General features: G+C 43.2%; 2 protein-coding genes across 4 annotated transcripts in view; both read right to left on the bottom strand.

Annotated features, from left to right (window-relative positions):
• pias2 (protein inhibitor of activated STAT, 2) overlaps positions 1 to 13,998 on the bottom strand; it is a 20,656-nt gene extending 6,658 nt beyond the window's left edge. The window contains exons 1-9 of the mRNA XM_085424286.1: positions 13,733 to 13,998; positions 9,547 to 9,712; positions 6,669 to 6,756; positions 6,531 to 6,581; positions 5,294 to 5,384; positions 5,074 to 5,208; positions 3,205 to 3,310; positions 2,667 to 2,740; positions 1,121 to 1,281 (exon numbers count right to left, since the gene is read on the bottom strand). Of these exons, the coding sequence (XP_085280412.1) occupies positions 1,121 to 1,281; positions 2,667 to 2,740; positions 3,205 to 3,310; positions 5,074 to 5,208; positions 5,294 to 5,384; positions 6,531 to 6,581; positions 6,669 to 6,756; positions 9,547 to 9,658 (818 nt within the window). The 5' untranslated portion in view covers positions 9,659 to 9,712; positions 13,733 to 13,998. The remainder of the gene's footprint in view (positions 1 to 1,120; positions 1,282 to 2,666; positions 2,741 to 3,204; positions 3,311 to 5,073; positions 5,209 to 5,293; positions 5,385 to 6,530; positions 6,582 to 6,668; positions 6,757 to 9,546; positions 9,713 to 13,732) is intronic.
• apba1a (amyloid beta (A4) precursor protein-binding, family A, member 1a) overlaps positions 1 to 14,593 on the bottom strand; it is a 220,984-nt gene that overhangs the window by 172,348 nt on the left and 34,043 nt on the right. The gene's annotated exons all lie outside the window — the stretch shown is intronic.

Here is a 14,593-nt window from a genome sequence, read left to right as displayed (position 1 = left end):
TTTTCTCCAGCCTCAGATGAAGCCTTTTCTTCTGCCGCTCCTCTCGTGGCTGCACACCTAGCCTCCTGTCTACATCCCCTCCCAGACCATCTGCTGAACTCTTCCTTTGGATACGTTCTCATTCCACCACCAAGTCTCCTTGTCCTCTTTCCTCTATCCAGACACTATCCCAAACACCTTCTTGGCAGTTGTGCTGTAGTGCTTCAGTCCAACCCAGACCCCAACTCTTTGCAACAGTCAGCCTTCAGCTTCCACCACGTAATCCTTTCCTCCACCTTCATCCATCCTATACTGCCTAGGTAGACTGTTGCTGCCACCACCTTACAGTCTCCTACCTCTTCAGATGGTACCTTTAAATGAGATGTACCTGTGTGAACCTGGCTCTGCTCACATATTACCTCCATCTTCAACAAAGCTATTTCCATCCTTTTCCACGATCCATCCTCTTGCATTTCTCTTCTTAACATCAAACCTAGTTAACCTCTCATCACCTCTGTTCCTTTCATTTACATTAACATCTTCTCCCGTCACTAACCTCTCTCACCTGGGGACACCAACATGTCATCCAGAGTTTCATTCAGCCTGTGGGGCAGATGGACTGACCACCTTCAGCATCACCTAACGGACTTGCAGCGTCACATTCATGGTCCCACCTTCAATTCAGTGTTATTTATACAGCATTGCAACAACAGTCGCCTCGAGGTGCTTTATATTGTAAGGTAGATACGCAGGTAAACAACACTGAGCTGAGCACAGCCTCACTATAAATTGGGCCAAGCCTACCCAGGCCCGATCCAAGTCACCAACAGGTGGACCTCAGCCATCAGTCCACCTGAGTATCTGACACATACGGGCACCAAACGGTGCATAAAGCACACATGGATGATTGTTCAGTGTTTCACCAGCTGGACCACATCCTCATTTAGGTTTGACAGCATTTCTATTAGATAATGGCGGATGGGAGGAGCATGAATGAGGCTGCAGTTTGGGGAAGGCCTCACAGACCAGTGCAGATCCCCATGTACTGACATGAGGTGGATCAAATGAAAAAGGGAGCTGTGGTCCTGCTTAAATGATCTCCAGTATGTCATGTTTCTGTGATGACGGCCTGCTCAGTTACCCATCAATGATGAGGCTCTCATACGCAGCCTTCTTGTCACACACAGGACAGATCCAGGTGGGTTTCTTCTCATTCATCTGCAGGTAGAGGGCAGCATCGAAACACTGCAAATGGGAGCACGTCACAGCCCTGCATGGCACCATCAGTCGCATCTTACCCAGCTGCAGGACGAAACAAAGCTGAGGTCAGGCCGATGGGTAAACACAGCGGGTCAGCACTCGGCTCATACGTGAAACTCAGGAAATATGAGTGTGTGTAACGCGTTATAGGTTCATGTGTCAACATCTGTGACGTATGTAAGAGTCAAATCATCAGCAGCTTTCTGCATATGTGCACACGGTCATAATGCTGAAGCTGCAGGGAGACTCAACCACACAGCCTCAACTGGAGCTGAAGGGAGTTCCCTCTCAACCGAGCAGAGTTTAATAATCACAGCTCGGCAGGTTTTCTTTAACACTATGACCTTCACCTGACCTCGGCCCAACCAGCTCCTACTTAGGCTACGTTCACACTGCAGGCGAAAGCGCATCAAATCCGATTTTTTTGACCCTATGCGCCCCATATCCAATCATGGTATGACATTTGTGCTCATGATAGCGTTAAGCATACAGTCTAATGAAGGTTAAAAGTGTCGTTCAGCGTTATGTCTGAACTGATATATTGATGAAATGACCTGCATGCTACAATACCCAGGTCAGTTTTGTGTGTTACAATTAGTCAACACATTGTCAACCTAGTGTATAAGAATGTGATACAGTACATTGTGATTGAGTTGATTACACCACTCAATCCTGTGCCTAACACGCTTACATACACATAGACATGAAGTATAATTTCTAGGGTAAAGGTGAAAGACATCTAGCTTTGTCTCTGCTTGGCAACTAGTGATCCGGGCCTACAGGAAGCATCTGGAGCAGCCAGACAACCATATAGGGGGAAATGCTGTTAAACACGGAAACTAGTTGAACTGTCGTTAATTATAACCTGTACATGTGATGTTTTGTCTAACGCGAGAAGGGGCGTGAACCCTGACATGATAAAACCATGCTGAAAGTACGTTTTGACGGGAGATCTGGGGTGACAATATCGAGCTGTGCATCTTTCCACACACGTGTTTAATAAAATCATTGTTTTGACGCACTTGGACCAGAGGTCGTTTGTCTCTCACCTCAATCACGAATCGGGACAAGAGCCATGTATGACATTTATCATTTGTTTACATATGAGTCCAGATTTCTCTTCATGTTTTGGTTCATGTCATTTTCCTGCACACTACTTACATGTTGACTGTTTTGTTATGAATGTGTTAGTTTAGTTTGTGCTGCTGTCCAAATATTTTCAGGTCCAAAGCCACAAAACGTCCCATAGAACAGAGTCTGGCTGCAGTTCTATATCAGTGCAGTTCTACAGTGAGGAGGGTTTAAGGCGGAGCTTGTTAGTAACACTACATGTAGACACCTCGTTCTGACTCGTGGACTCAGCACACACAGTGTTCAAACTTCAGGGAGCTTCAAACGTGTCACATGTTGCATGGCTGCTTATTTACCGGGCACATAAGAGACACTCGAAGGCTTGTTGTAGCAATCTCACTGTCTGGATCTGCTGTCAGCTTCTCTTTGACTGGAACACAGAGAGGAGGGCAAAATGCAAAGACACAGGTTGAAACACACACGACAGGGCTTCACCACATCTCTACACTATGAGCCTGGTCTTATACTCAGCTTTGACTCCTGCCTGGAACATGTCAGTCTCAGGCAGGAAATAACTAAGAACATAACTGTCATGTCTCTGCTGTTTGTCAGCATGACCTGATGTCATGTGATCTACCTGATGTCATGTGATCTACCTGATGTCATGTGATCTACCTGAGTATACGCGGGAAACATAAGTGTGAGGAGGATGAATAAAGTCGTAGTAAGACTGTAAAGCTGAGGCATCAGTGTTGTAGTCGCTCATGCAGCTCACGTTTGGGTGAAGACCATTTGATTACAATCAGACCTGTACTGTGTGTGTGGGGGGGGCTTGTTACTGCTGTAACAGTTACTGCTGCTCTGTAACTGTTACAGTAACAAGCTCATTATTACTCAGTGCTCTGGAGTGGTCTGGGTTCCTGATGCCCTTCATCCTCAGTCTTTGCAGGAGCAGGGGAGACGTCAGCTGCCTCACCAAGTACACAGACATGGAGTAGGTCTGAAACAAAGACGGCGTGGCTCATACTCAGTGTGAAACAGCAGGAGTCAAACACACGCTCAGGATTAAAATGACATCAATAACAGGAAGGAACAACAGATGTTCAATGACACAACCGGCTTCAGCTATAGAGATTGAAAATGTGACGTCACTCAGGGGTAAAACCGCAAAGGATTCTGGGAACTCGTGGCAAGCGGTACTAGCGCACGCAGGCTTTCAATTGAAACCAGTCACACAGCGATAAAAAGAAACACAAAAATGTCAAGAAGCTGTTGTATTATTAACTGCAATAGCCGGTCGCATGACAGCCACGGGAAGCCGACGGGTAAAGAGATCGGTTGTTATCGGATTACGTCGTTGAAGAGAAATTGTTCGAGCCATGTTTCCGAAGTAACAAAGACGCGACTGGATTGCAGCCATTCAAAGACCAAATATAACGTCCCAGAACACTCCAGCTCACAGGTTAGTCTGCTCCAAGCATTTACACGAAGGTCAGTCTGCTGTTGTAGTTAATGCGTCATTTTCATAACATAATTGGTGATATAGGTTACAAGCAAGTCTGGCGCTGAACAGAAATTGTCGCGCTATGCTCCTTTGTTTATTGTGCATAAATAGTGAATTGTCCTGACACAATATTGCGTTTCGCTTCTGTTATTATGGTACATTGACAAAAACATATACTTTTATTCACAGGATAAAACAGGTTTGTATCACTAATTGTCCAGTACGATTACAGCATACAGTATTATTGTCACTGCTACATTTCTGTAATGAACCAGAAATTATTTCCACTGCTAATTAATTACCGTTGAGCTCAAAGGTCCTATTAATAAACGGTTAAGGAATGTGTATTTATGACGACGATTTGTGAGACTGGTAAACTTATGATACGTACGATGGTCTTTCGTTCTACATGCTGCATTTCAAGGTCCTGCACCCATCCGTCGGTAAACTGTACCTGGGCTTGTTGCAGTGACCTGAACTTACTAAACTTCACGAGTGTGTGCACTCACTCCAAGAACCGTATGATTATAAATATGAGCGTGGTGAAAGTTGGGCAGCACGCTGATGTCTTTTGTCCCTCTGTGTGCTCGTAAGGGTCTGACCCTTTCACTCCTTTGATTTTTTCCTCGTATCTTTTCTTTGACTTTTCATCAAGTCTGTCTTTGTACGGACCGGCATTGCTCTCCTTTGTTTTGTACATACTTTTTTGGGGGGCAAAGAAAAAGCAAGAATTTATTGGAACCGAAGAATGAACGTTTTGCGGTGCTGCAAATGCTTGCATTTGATGCAGGTACTTGGATTGTTTTGCCACGAGTTCCCGGCATGCAATGCGCAAAAATCACGTGGTCTGTCAATCTCTTGATGCTTCTCATTGTCACACTAATAATAACAACAGAGACACTTCATACACAGTGTGGATCACTGATGTTTGGCATCAGGTAAAGTCTCGTGTCTCGACAACATCCCATACACACATCTGTCTGTTTCATATCTACGGTGAGTTTCTCTTTAACAGGTTGTTGCTGCTGTGAGTCCCTGCAGCCGGAGCCCGGTTGCTGTTTCTTCCAATTCTGCTGTTTTGCTTCAGAGATGAGACTAGAACGATGTGACTGTAAATGTGTTCCTTTAAAGAGAAGTGTGTGTGTGGCAGTATCCAGATTACAACCCTGTGAATTCAGAGAGCATCACCACCTCCACACATCACAGCGCATAAACATAAGCATGCTTAAAACATTTCCAACTTGAGCTTCTTCTCTTACCTTTCCAATTTCAGGTGCCCATGTCACTGAAATCTGATTGGGTACTGCAGATGAGAGTCTAACAAGGGAGGTAATGTTGAGTGGTCTTCCTGGTCTCTTCTGTTCCACGCCATTTTTTGGTGGCGGTGCGTAGCCCTGCAGGCAGAAATCCAACGTTAGCATATTCACAATATAAAGTTTGCCTGGCTTCTTGTTTGACTGCAGTACAACGAGCACTTACTGGCAAAGGAAACAGTTTTCCATTGACCTTTATGCAAAGACTGTTGGGGTAATTGTCCTCCTGAGGGCAGCTCGTCTCTGATAAACAAAACCTGAAAACACACAGAAACATTTCAGAGCCCAGTACGAAACTTTAGATATAGTCAGATATACACAGATATACACAGATATACTCTGATATACACAGATATACTCTGATATACACAGATATACTCTGATATACTCAGATATACTCTGATATACTCAGATATACTCTGATATACACAGATATACTCTGATATACACAGATATACTCTGATATACTCAGATATACTCTGATATACTCTATTTAGGTAACTGAGACTTCATCATTACTCTTAACTGAGAAGTGGGTCGAGCCTAACTGCTGTAGGAGAAATAAGACAGAGCTGTATTTATATTTAAAAATCTGGACAATAATGTTTTTTCTGAAACGCAAACAACGAGATCTGTTACAAGCAGTTATTTATGAATGTTTACTGTCATAATATGACAGAAATAATCTGGTTTGATTGTCACAGGAAGTCAGGGACCAGTCCCAGTGTGTTCAGATCAGTGGGCTGGTATTTCTCCTGTTTTCATTTATCAGCCACTACAGAGTGTAAAACATCCACACTAACATCTCACAGAGGACAATATGACGGGGGTCAGGTTCTAATGTAAAGCCCTCTTCACACCGACCGCGTCAATTCACCCGCCGTGTATATCTGAACCAAGCTGGAGCTTTCTGACGTTTCCGAATCAAGAGATCTGACCAATCAGATTACAGCATTTGGTAACAGGTGCCCTCGTAGCTCAAATCTCGCACTGGTATGAATATTCAATGATATGGAAATACAGTTTGTAGCTCAGACACAGCTAGACGCTGCTCTGGGTCCATCTGAATGACCTCTCTGAGTTCAAACTGCCATCCTGAAACATGTATGTACGCTGTGATATTCTCCATGTTGCTGCCTGCTCGTGAGAACTGGAGGAACTCGGAATCTCTGCTTCCTCCTTTTCTCCTTCAGGATCATCAGGACCAGATCATCATCGCTTCAGCTTCTTCTTTTGTTTTTAAACCATTCGTTTTTTGAGGACGAATTTTCCTCAAAATTCAGTGTGTATAAGTCACACATCGGTTTAGATTGATCAAATCTGCAATGTCGTGTTGTCTTTAGGCACTGTGTTCGGTGTATAAATGTCACTTTAAGTGTTTACAGAAAACTGAACATCCTCACCTCAGCTGAATCTGAACCATATAGTCTCTCCTCCCACCTGGTAGAAAGTCTCTGAAAAAGTTTAAATCAGTTAAAGTCGATTTTAAAAACTTTTTTCAGTTACTGCAGATGAACTGACCAATCAAGAAACAGGCTTACCGGGAGATGCACACTTCTCTAACTTGTTGTGGCGTCAACGCAAAGATAAAATATTTTTCCTGGTGGTACCTCTGAGCCGTACTCGCTCCTGTCAACAGAAACCAGGGCTGTCAAGTCAGGTTACAACACACACACACACTTTCTCTGTCATTTATATTTTGGACAAACGATCCTGACTTCAATGATTTCTCCACTGAGATCGGCACCATCTCTCTGTTAGCTGTTGTTATACTGACTGTTGCCCCACAGCAGTGACTTTTATCATCATGTGCCTGAGTACACTGAGTCCATCCTCACCCACCCACGACCTGTTTCAGTCTGCATCCTTAAAGGACGCCCTCCCTGGTGCTCTCAAACCACTCATGTGCTACTGCTGTTCCTGCACTTCAGTTCAGTTCCTGTTCCATGATGGTAACAGCAGTAACACCTCCAACAACATCATGCTGCGCAAAAGGCTCCACAGCAGCGTGTGCTCAGCCCACTACTCCTCACCCAGCTGATCCACCAACCAAATCACTGGGTTTCCAGACGACATGGCACCATCAGCATTGCTGTTGATGGCTCCACACTCCTCCTGCGTTTGGGAAGGAGGTACCACGGCATCCAGAATCTGTCTGAAAGACTGCTGAACAGCTTCATTTATCAGGCTGGGGAGGTGTTTGGAGTTTCATTGTTTTGTAGTGTTGGTCATGTGACAGCCTTGTGTGTCACAGGGTTTAGCTAACCCAGTATTTAAGTTCCAGTTTGTCTTGTGTTTGTTTTTGTAGCTAATATTTGGAGTTTATCGAGTTGACCTCTTTTCTTGGTCTGCCTGTCCAAGTTTTGGATTTGTTCATCATTTTTCATATTTCAGGGTAAATAAAAACACATTTTTGGATTTAAACACCTGTGTCCTCGATGCTGTTGATGTGTAATTAACTGAAATTACAAATAGATTTTTGGGACTAGGACAATCAAATTAATTACATTTTCTGTCCTCTAGATGGCAACATTGTGTACTGATTGTCAAGCAGACGGGACAAGTTATGAGCCAAGTATACTCACTCCAACAGTCATGTTGGGACTAGGGGTGGGCGATAGAAACGATATAAATTTGGCCAACGATAGAGATTTTGATTACACCACTCAATCACGTTAGCGCATGTTGATGATGTCATCAAGCTGCGCCTGTTTTGGTCAAAAGCATCGCAGCGGCTACAACCATCATCATCTGCAAATTATGCCGACAGTCACAGCAAAGAGATGAAGCACTTTTGAAATATGGGGAAAGCCAAAAACTGCGCTTCCTCCACTTCCGTAACATTGATTCATTAATGTTGAATTCTCTGCAGCTGCTCTATTCCGGTGTTGTTGCAGTATATTAATAACTAACCTCGTATTGTGGATGAATAATCTCAGTTGTTCTCCTGACTGAAGTTTGGCCCGTGTACAGCATCCTGCTATGTGATTGCATTTGTCCCTGACCACCAGAATCCCTCACGTTAACTTTTATCGAGTGGAAAAAAAGTTGGCGTTCAACCTCCAGCTTCACTGTGCTAATGTTATGCTAACATAGCTGTGTCGCTAGCGATCACGTAGCACATCATTATATACCAGCTAGCCCAACTTCAGTAACCCTGCAAACGTCACTGCTGTTTAGTTTCTGTCTTCATTTATGTTGGAAGTGGCAGCAGAGCTGTACGTTTGAATTAGTTTCAAAAATCTCTGTCAGAACATGGTATGAAATGTTTAGGTGGTAACTAGCGAGCTAACTTCCTGCTAACTTCTAACTCCGTTAAATTTAATAAATTCTGTTTTCATGGATGCCTGGATGTTAAACTTAATTGTTACACCTGATAAAGCAGCAACGCTGATGATTTTATTAAAGATGAAAGAATTTAGACAGTTTTTAACTCTCAGTGTTCGTTTGATTTGGGACCTGAAGCGGACGGAGTTTTGGACCCAGATTACTCCGCGAGGCTCCTCACTACGGCAGCCGTAATGCTCTGACAATCCATCAAACATTTTTAACAGATTTCTGCAGCCAAAATCGGTTCGAGGTCAGTAAGCACAACCAGAATTCATACATAAGGAACACTCTCTCGATTTTTGAGAAAATTAAAGGATTTTAAGTCCTTATAGTGTGAAAAATACGTTATACAGAAGAAAAGAATATATCGCGATATATATCGTTACCGCACGTGCTTCAAATTATATCGCGATATGGATTTTAGGCCATATCGCCCAGCCCTAGTTGGGACCATTTAAAGTAGTACTGCGGGTATAAAATACTCACTGCAGTATTCTCCTGAGCCACAGGTGTCACCACTCAGACTACACCACCATGTCAGTGCTGACAGAGGCGAGGAAAAGTCAAAACTGGAAGTCAAGACTTTGCTGAGTGTTTTTGTTCTTTCCAAACTGTTCCAGCGTCTCCTTCTGTGTATCTGCACGTCTCTGAGCTCCTGTTCTGGAGCATCATTAACATGGGGGTAAAAGACTCTTCCACCCAGATGGGCAACGCACCTGGTTGTAAAAAATCAAGACCAGTCGACACACCACAAGTTTGTGTCTTGTGACACATGATGTGACGTCAAACTAAGCGGCGCGGTGAGCGTGAGGGCGCCATAAATCATCCCTGCTACCCTCGATGTAACCTAACTGACCATGAGCAGCACTAACACTGGAGAAGCTCGAGAAAGCTTCTAATTCACAGGAAATGACGCAGTTCATCCACCTGCTGTGAAGAGGTCATGGAACAGGAAGTCTGACACCCCTGCAATGGTTTATCTGTGCTCTACACTGGGCTCAGTTTACACGAGTAAAGGCCGACATTTCTTATCGTATTAACCCAATAAAACATTTGACTTTCAGTGTTAAAAACAAAGTGAAAGCAGACCTAGACTTGAAGGTTTGATCAGAACATCCAGCACATCGTAGAAGGGAAGAGGCTTCATCTGCACATCAGGGTGGACAGGGGGGATGGGAGGGGCTGGCTGCTGGAGATTCATGGTGGATGTGGGGACACACGGCTGCTTCACCCGTCTGTGTTACAGAACTTACTCCTGTTTAACATAGAGAAATGAATGCGTATTTACTATGGTTAGCCTTCAATCAACAGAGAACAAGCAGCAGTGATGGTTGGACCTCCACGGTTGGAGACAGACTGGTAACACAGCTCCTTCATACGTAAGCAGAGACAGCCTGATACTGAGCCCAGTAACACGCCTCGACGGTACATGACTGAATACTAGCATAAAATAAAAACAAATTCAAAGAGTTTTCTACAGTCATACTGATGCACTGAGTGAAAAAAGCACAACTGTGTGATGTAGATCTGAGCGTACAGTAACATTTTTAGAATAATGTTGCATAAAAAAGCAAAAGAGGCCCTTTTGTTAGTACTTTACAATATTATAACTGCAGGTGTTTTATCAACATATCAACATGTTGTTGCCTCAGGGTTTGACTGGAATAATAATGTCATAATGTGAATTCATTCATAGCAGCTGACGTACAGCCGGCTGCTGTGAGAGGACTCCACAGTTTCTCTGGTTCAAACATTTTCCCAACAAGTTCAACACCAGCTTGTTTTTACTGAATAAAGTGTTTGTTTGTGTCACTAAACTAGTCACATGTCATCATGTGTGAAACACACACGACAACATGTGGGTTACTGACACACAGCAAGCTTCAGCTTACATGGTTATCAAGCAGAGACAAAACAGGACATTTCTGCCACGATCCCACAGCAGAGGGACAGGAGCTGAGGAGGATATAACAAATCTGATATATACCACTCATAACATTACTTTCAGGTTACTCTGTAAAATAAGCTGAAACACACTGTCTCATAATCACCATTTAACAATATAACCTGAGGCTACAGCCCCACACACCAGCACAGATGCTATCCTGATGAGGACACTCGTGATCTTTCTCTGAGTGTTTATGTATGAAACTAGGGGTGGGCGATAGAGACGATATACGATAGAAACGATATAAATTTGGCCAATGATAGAGATTTTGACTATACCGCTCTATCGCGATAGCGCATGTTGATGATGTCATCAAGCTGCGCCTGTTTTGGTCGAAAGCATCGCAGCGGCTACAACCATTATCATCTGCAAATGATGGCGGGCGACAGTCATAGCAAAGAGATGAAGCACTGTTGAAATATGGAGAAAGCCAAAAACTGCGCTTCCTCCACTTCGGTAACATTGATTCATTAATGTTCTCAGTGTTCGTTTGACTTTGGGACCTGAAGCGGACGGAGTTTTGGACCCAGATTACTCCGCGAAGCTCCTCACTACGGCAGCCGTAATGCTCTGACGATTCATCAAGCAGTGCGGCTTACAAAGTTGTACTAAAACATTTTTAACAGATTTCTGCAGCCAAAATCGGTTCGAGGTCAGTAAGCACAACCAGAATTCATACATAAGGCACACTCTCGACTTCTGAGAAAATTAAAGGATTTTAAGTCCTTATAGTGTGGAAAATACGTTATACAGAAGAAAAGAATATATCGCGATATATATCGTTACCGCACGTGCTTCAAATTATATCGTGATATGGATTTCAGGTCATATCGCCCATTTCATAATGAAACCAGCACAAAGACACTTCAAAGTGATTCTACTGTAGAAACATCAACAGGTAGAAACCTGCAGCCTGACTGCTCATCAGTTTGCTGCCTGTTCAAGTTCAGCAGCAGCTCACTTTGTAACGGTGCTGGTCTGGGGTCAGCATTTACTCAGCTTTAACGTCACTCTGGGATCTTGGCTAGTTTAGCGTTAGCGTTAGCATGTTGTCTGTGCAGGTGCTTGTAAAGAGCTGAAGTTGTGTTAATAGTGTGATTCTGTCCTGGAGCAGTCTCACTTTACCATCACGCTCTCATCCTTTTGTGCAATAAAAATAAAAGTCATGTCCACGCTGCGGACTGCGCTGCTGTGTTCCTCCTCCACAAACTGAAATCAGCTGATCGTAACGAGGGTGCAAGAACTGATAACTGGAATCTATAGGCAGACCGACTAACGATTCCAAGGAATCCTCGTTTCCCAACCCTAGAGGCAGGTGACATCCACACAGTAATTGTCTTTTTTCTGTTCGTTAAACATGCTAATCATCCTTCATCTAGTCTCAGGCTTAAAACACATTCTTACAAAAACTACTGCAATCCATCAGTGTCTCCCCTCAACTCTATGGTATCAACTTTAAAACATCCTACATCATCTCATCCTCAACTTATCACATTCCCAAGATTCCCAGAAAACGTACTCTGACCTTTAGGTCGAGGTCACCGAGGTTGGAACTCATTAGAAGATGTTGAGTAGATACACTTATGGTACTAAATGAAAATCCTGCGTCGCTTCATTCTGTAGGTCTTCCTTTTTTCTTTAAAGTAAGGTCACGTGATATTTTGTGTGGCAACACTAATCCTAACTCTATCGATACAGGCACGCCACAGGTCAATAGGATGCTGAATTCACTCCCTGCTCTCACACATGATCTCCAGACCTGCATGCACCTCTTCCCTCTGAGCCCCCCCTCCAAACATACAAACTCTGACCCACCACCATCAGCCTTTCATTGACTGCCCCACTCCCACTGCACACGAACTTACCCACAATCACTACGATTGTGTTGGACACTGCTGTTTAAATAATTGTGTAGTGTTGTATTGTGTTGTACATAAAACTTTTTATTTTATTTTGTTTTTATTTCCTTCTCTTTGTATTTTTAGTGTACACTGGGGGAGCATTGCAATTCCAAATTCCTGTGTACGACTGTACATATGATCTTTGACAATAAAGCTGACTTTGACTACTAAACGAGAGGGCCCATTTCACCTGAGGCAACCTTTCTGGACACAGCTGCTTAGGCTGACTGGTTAAAAGGTCTAATTTATAAATGCAGGCAGATTTCCAAAGAATGAGTCTTTATCAACAAGGACAACTGAAAAGGATTCGACTGAGCAGCTGCTCTGGTTATAAGAAGAAGGCTTCACAGCAATAATAAGCAGTAATATCTTCATATGAATTTGTCTCTACGTGACAACAACATGTTATAGTGATTTATCACAGCTGCTGTATCATCAGGAATAAACTGCATGTAATTTGAAACTGTCGGATGGCAACATTTATGACAGATACAGTGTTGGTGTGTTTGACAAAACTCAGAACTATCTGACTGAATTAAACAGATTTGATGAAGTTTAACTTAATTTGCAGTTGAAAAAGATCAAATGTCAAAGTTTATTATTACAACGTGGATTTGTTATATGTTTGAACTGAAAACTAGAGCGTAAGAAAAGTACTTCAATCGTGTATTTCATTGTGTTTTTAATGAATCCATTTGAACTTTCAAAAGCGAGTTTAAATGTTTGTCTGAATGAAAGTGACAGACCTGATTTCATCAGCTGAACAAACAACTGATTCTAGTTTCTCAGAACTGAAGACGAACACACAACAGCACGGCCAAGTGCCCAGCTTAGTTTGTCCTTTATCTGGGGTCTTGTTTCAGTGTCACGTCCACGGTGAGTGAACCCACGACAGTGTGATGATACAGACGCGGTGAACGAGCGCTGGATCAGGAATATTTAACACGACATGAAAGCAAAGTTTCTGTAATCTCGTTACTAATAAAATGAAAACCCGGATGTTTTAACATGTTTGTGTACATCGTGTTTAACTCACAGCCTCGCGATAACTTTTGGCTAATCGGGTGTATGTAGTTTTTTCGATTAGCAGTTTGGTTTAAGATTCCCACGGAAACTATTATGTTTCTTACACCATACCTCACACTCATGTCTGCCACATACAACACGTAGTACATCAAGACAGTGTGCGAGCTTCAGGCGCATTAACTTCTAATAACAGCGGGTTGTTGGGAGCTAGCAGAGACTGGCTAGCCTGTGTTAGCATCAGGGCTACATAGTGAAACGTCCACGATTCCCGTGACTACGCTCATCCCTGCCTGTGGGCGCCCACCTCGCCCATCACTCACACAAACACACATCAGCTGCTTTCTTCGTTACAAGCTTCAGCGTCAACACGAGTTACAGGTTGTGTTTTGTTTTCGCCTACCCGAAGCACCACAGTCCTCGCCATCTTGTTGTTCCGGTCAGTGTGATCACTTCCAGGTGAAGCTACAGTGTATGGCGTTATTTTTGTGCCAGGCAGCTCCGAAAACGTCAGAGCACTTGTGCAAATATGTGATGGTATTTGAAGTTTACACAGAAACATTCTCGCATGGAAAATATCTTTAAAGTTTATTTTGTGACGCAGACAGAGTAATATTTCAAACTCTGCCACTCTGTCTTCCTCCGCCACTGCCTCCTTTGAGTTTTGAACGAAATGCATTCTGGGATATTGCATTTCGTCATTTCGAGCTGATTGGAGACCAGAACAGCCAATCAGAGTTTTTTGCATCCAAGTCTGTGATTGGCTGGTTTTGTGGCACAAATGTAACGGTGTAGAGAAAGAGTTGAACGCGCACGGGCAGAAATGTTGAGAGCGCGAGCGACACATTGCGAGCGAGCGCAAATGCAAAAACTGAGCGAGAGGGGCTGCTGGTGTGTGTGTGGATAATAGCAAACACTGAAATACATCTTTTGCACGCAGGAATGAATTTTGTTCACTCAAATTTAGCTTTTCTTCGCTCAAAATAAATTTCTCCTCAAAATACAACACTTGCACCTGCAAACTTTTTTTTACGTGTGCTCAGAATAGCAGTGTTGGGTAAGTTACTTTAAAATAGTAACTTAGTTACATTACTAGTTACTTCTCTCAAAAGTAACTCAGTTACTTCAAGTTACTCGTTACTTTCAAAGTAACTAGTTACTAGGGAAAGTAACTTTGGTTTTACTCAGAATTCTCTTGTTAATGTGTTGCTCCCATAACTTTGCCAGTCTTCTAGCTTGCTTACTTGCCACAGTGCACTGTGCC

This window comes from Rhamphochromis longiceps, linkage group LG12, assembly GCF_057381845.1.
Source record: "Rhamphochromis longiceps isolate RC_006_pf linkage group LG12, R_longiceps_female_GT1.1, whole genome shotgun sequence".
Classification (NCBI taxonomy): Eukaryota; Metazoa; Chordata; class Actinopteri; order Cichliformes; family Cichlidae; genus Rhamphochromis; species Rhamphochromis longiceps.
Note: the sequence above shows the minus strand (reverse complement) of the source record. Positions and strands in the feature narration are given on the sequence as shown.